At 39.4% G+C, this 4,642-nt stretch overlaps 1 protein-coding gene across 1 annotated transcript; it reads left to right on the forward strand.

The window, feature by feature from the left end:
- The first annotated feature begins 317 nt into the window (after positions 1 to 317).
- On the forward strand, positions 318 to 4,302 carry LOC125753183 (olfactory receptor-like protein OLF4). Its single transcript, XM_049098345.1, has 2 exons — positions 318 to 1,229; positions 4,291 to 4,302. Exons 1-2 carry the CDS (start codon positions 318 to 320, stop codon positions 4,300 to 4,302), a joined length of 924 nt encoding a protein of 307 aa, XP_048954302.1.
- The last annotated feature ends 340 nt before the right edge of the window (positions 4,303 to 4,642 follow it).

Raw genomic sequence — 4,642 nt, forward strand, 5'->3', positions numbered from 1 at the left:
ACATTTGTTCTTTAGTACTCTAGACTCCTTGCTTAACAATTGGTAAGCACTCAATTTATAATCTTTAAAATTGGAAGGATATCTCATTAAAACTGTAGAATATATAAACCATTAAGGGAAAGAGTATTGGAAGAAAAATTGAATAACTAAGATGACATGGGGATCCCCTACAGGAGATGATGTACATACATAGAATACTAAAATAAATTTCTGGATGGCAAAATATAAAATGTAACATTTCAAATATGTGAATAATGCAAGTTTGTATGAAAATCAGTCAAGCTATTTTGTTCTTTCCCAGAAGTCACCTCCACCACATGGAATCAGGAAATGATACACAAATTTCTGAATTTTTTCTTCTGGGATTTTCAGAGGAACAAGAACAGCAGCCCCTCGTATTCGGGCTTTTCCTCTCCATGTACCTCATCACTGTGTTTGGAAACCTGCTCCTCATCCTGGCCGTCAGCTCTGACTCCCATCTCCACACCCCCATGTACTTCTTCCTTGCCAATCTGTCCTTTGTAGACATTTGTTTCACCTCTACCACCATCCCCAAGATGCTGTGGAACATCCAGACTCAGAGCAAAGTCATCACCTATGCAGGCTGCATCACTCAGATGTACTTTTTCACCCTCTTTGCTGTGTTGGATGTCTTTCTCCTGAGTGTGATGGCCTATGACCGGTATGTGGCCATCTGTCACCCCCTGAACTACATGGTCTTCATGAACCCCCTGCTCTGTGGACTGCTGGTTATGGCATCCTGGATCATGTGTATCCTGAACTCCTTGTTACAAAGTCTAATGATGTTGCGGCTTTCCTTCTGTACACACCTGCATATCCCCCACTTTTTCTGTGAACTCAACGAAATGGTCCAACTTGCCTGTTCTGATACATTTCTTAATAACTTGGTGATGTATTTTGCAGCTGTCCTGCTGGGAGGTGGTGCTTTTGCTGGGATCCTTTACTCTTACTCTAAGATCGTTTCCTCCATACGTGGAATCTCATCAGCTCAGGGCAAGTATAAAGCATTTTCCACCTGTGCATCTCACCTCTCAGTTGTCTGTTTATTTTATTGTACAATGCTTGGTGTGTACCTTAGCTCTGCTGCTCCCCAGAGCTCCCACGCAAGCGCAATAGCCTCGGTGATGTACACGGTGGTCACGCCCATGCTGAACCCCTTCATCTACAGCTTGAGGAACAGAGACATAAAGAGGGCTCTGAAAAGAATTGTTAGGGTTCCAGTGATACCAGGGCCAATCGTCCCAGGTCTGAAGAAGTGCCCATGATTGCAGGGCTCACAGTCACAGAACCAGGATCTGCTATTATTTGATCAGGCTGTGGAAGTAGAATCTGCTGCTTATATTTATTTCCTGGAACTTCCATTTGTATGATTTCAACATATCCATACATTTAAGTAACTCACTTTATTAAGCTTCTGCTCTGTCTGATATACAAACAATTTCCTCTTTGTCCATTTTCAGACATTCCCAGTGTTTTCCCCAATCTTGGATCACAAATGCCTAGAAATTTCTGTATCTTACATTGGACATATTGGATTTCTTTTTTAAAAAGATTTTATATATTTATTAGACAGAGAGAGAGAGAGAGAGAGAGGCAGAGGGAGAAGCAGGCTCCACGCAGGGAGCCCAACCTGGGACTTGATCCCGGGTCTCCAGGATCATGCCCTGCTAAAAGCAGCACTATACTGCTGAGCCACCCAGGCTGCCCCATGTTGGATTTCTTAAAGATAATTTCATTTCAAATAACTATATCATGCCAAGTAAATTTTCCCTACTAGATTTCCCAAAAGAATAATCATGGGTTAAAAAAAAAAAAAGAATAATCATGGGTTGTGTTATTCTTATGGAAAAAGAATTATACTTAAAAAAAAAAGAAAAAAAAGAAAAAGAACTATACTTAGCCACTAGGCCTTTTACATAATTTTATTGTAGATAAAAATACAAAAACCCAGTTTTCACCTTGAGCCTGTCAATCTATTTACATCACTACTTTCACTCCTCTTCCTGATAATGTGGACTCTAATATTGCTCTGTTTAGGACTCAGGCTACTGACAGGGATGCTCAGGCTAGAAAAGCCTGGGCACTCCCTTGTACTGATGTGCTTGTGGACCTTCCCACAGAGACTTCTCTGAGCCTCTTCTGTGGCTGCACCTTCCCTTTGCCTCTTATTGGGATTGCAATGCATGCCTCAGCAACACCTATCAGAGAACTCTAACAAAACCAGGTTTATTATTCACAGGTCCTGGGTGATACATGGGCTGCCCAAAGGCCATTTGGGGAGATCTCAGGGCAGGGTGGGGAGAGGCATTGAGACAGAGACAGAGACAGAGAGAGACACTGAGGGATCTATCTTCATTGGAGTCCATGGGTATGGTAGCTGGGAGTCTGTGGGCTCATTTTTTATTGGAGAATTAAAACATGGGTGGAGTTGGGAGGATGGGCAAAATTGACAAAGGAGAGTGGAAATGGAGTTATAGAATGAATTAAGTCATAGGAATGGGAAAGTACAGCTTAGGGAATACAGTCAATTATATTGTACTAGTGATGTAATGGGACATAGGGCAATTAGAATTGGGGTGAACACAGTGTAAGGTTTAGAGGAGTTGAATTACTATGTTGTACATCTGAAACGAATGTAATATTGTGTGTCAATATACTCAAATAAAAAATTAAAGAGAAAGTAATAAAATATTTTCCTACAGTGCTTAAAAATAATAACAACAAAACCATACAAAGAGCACACTAATATAATTTGGTACAGAAAGGGAAAAATAGAGTCACTCATGATAGATATCTAGATTACCAGGGCTTTCTAAAGGGGTGCTTCCTTGATGCAGTGGCCTCAGAGCTTATATAATAATTATGTGATACATACAACTGGCAATATGTTAATTTGAATGGCTGTCTTTGAAATGGATGCCTCAGAAATCAAAATCATAATTTCAGTCATGTACATTACAATCAAAAAGCTTAATGTCAGCCACTTACTCTACAAACCTGCTACTGTGTTTCCTAACTGGTCTCCTGCTTTAATTCTGTGATTCAGTATAATGTCCAGAAAGCCATCCATAGTCACTGCAAACACTGATTAGCAAGTATATATCTGCCAGTGGAATCTACATGGAAAGACAAATTTGAAGAAATACATTGTTCTAATGCATTCTTAGCATTAGAGATGTCCATAAATATGAGAAAGCAAAATTTCATTACACCCATCTTACTATGCAAAGCATTTCTGTTTAATGCTGTGCATGTATTTGTGGAAGCATGGAATATTAGTGTCAAAAACTGAAGAGATTTATTCATTTGGGTGAAGGGTTGATAATGTCATATATATTTATTACCTAATTATCTTGTTTCTACTTGAAAACTTCCAATGCTACCTGTTAATCTGACTCTTCCTATTCTCACACGAATAAGCCTCCTTTCCTAATATTTGTCACAAATGCTAAGGGATGGCAATGAACAATACCAACATTATCCATTTCATACCTCCTTCCTTCTCTGAAATCCCTTCTCCCTGCATGACCAGAGGATGCTTCACAGGAGAGCTGGATGTCCTGCTGGTCATGTGGTTCAGGGTCACCAGTTCTTCTGCACAAATGTGCATGTCCGTCAAACTCTCCCAGTGCTCCAGAAGGGAGGCCACATATAGTCACTTGTTTGTAAAGACATCAGAAATAAACTTGAATAATGGAATTATCATGCCGTCTCTCCTTAATGTCAGATCATATATCCAAAGCAAGAAACAGCACATATTCTAATTGCCTCATGCATGTTTGCTTTGATTATTATGTCAGTCAGCTATTGTTCTATAACAGGTTTTCCTTGTCAAATGGGATATCTTAATGGAATTACAATCAAAGGGAATTATATGCTGGGAGCATTTCTGATCTCTTCTGAGTCCTCATGGATCTGGAGTCAGGTGAAAATCTCTACATTGTGTTTCTAAATCTCATCCATGGTATTGTGTGTGGCTATAGTGGTGTTGCATGTGGCTATAGTGCTCTTCTGTTTCAGCCAATTTATGGTTAGATTACTATGTTTCTATATGTAAGTTGATCTATTTATAGATAAAAATTAGTTTACCATGTAAATTACTTAAATTTAATTACACTATTCATATAGTCATATTAACGCTTGGCTTTCTTCCCCATTAGAAGTGCTGTCTCCCACTCTTCTTTTTTTTTTAAAGATATTATTTATTTATTTGAGAGAAAGAGCATGAGCAGGGGGAGGGGAAGAAGGAGAAGCAGACTCCCCACTGAGCAGGGAGCCTGATCCAGAACTCGATCCCAGGACTCTGAGATCATGACCTGAGCAAAAGGCAGTCATTTAACTACCTGACCCATCGAGGTGCCCCCTCCCACCTCTCTTAAGTGATAGTTAGCTACCTATGTTTTAGATCCAACCTGCAGCCATGCACCATTAGGTTTTTTTCCACTGAATAAATCACTGGAGAATAATTATACACAATAACCTGCATGTGTAAAGTGTACACTTTGATGAATGAAAGGAACTTCACAAAAATGAAGAGTATGTAGTGCAAGTTTCTATTTGTGTAAAATTAAACACTGTCACATGAGTTTTAACTGCTTTGTTAGGGGATTTTTGTTTTTTA

The sequence above is a fragment of the Canis lupus genome, chromosome 20 (assembly GCF_003254725.2).
Source record: "Canis lupus dingo isolate Sandy chromosome 20, ASM325472v2, whole genome shotgun sequence".
Taxonomy (NCBI): domain Eukaryota; kingdom Metazoa; phylum Chordata; class Mammalia; order Carnivora; family Canidae; genus Canis; species Canis lupus.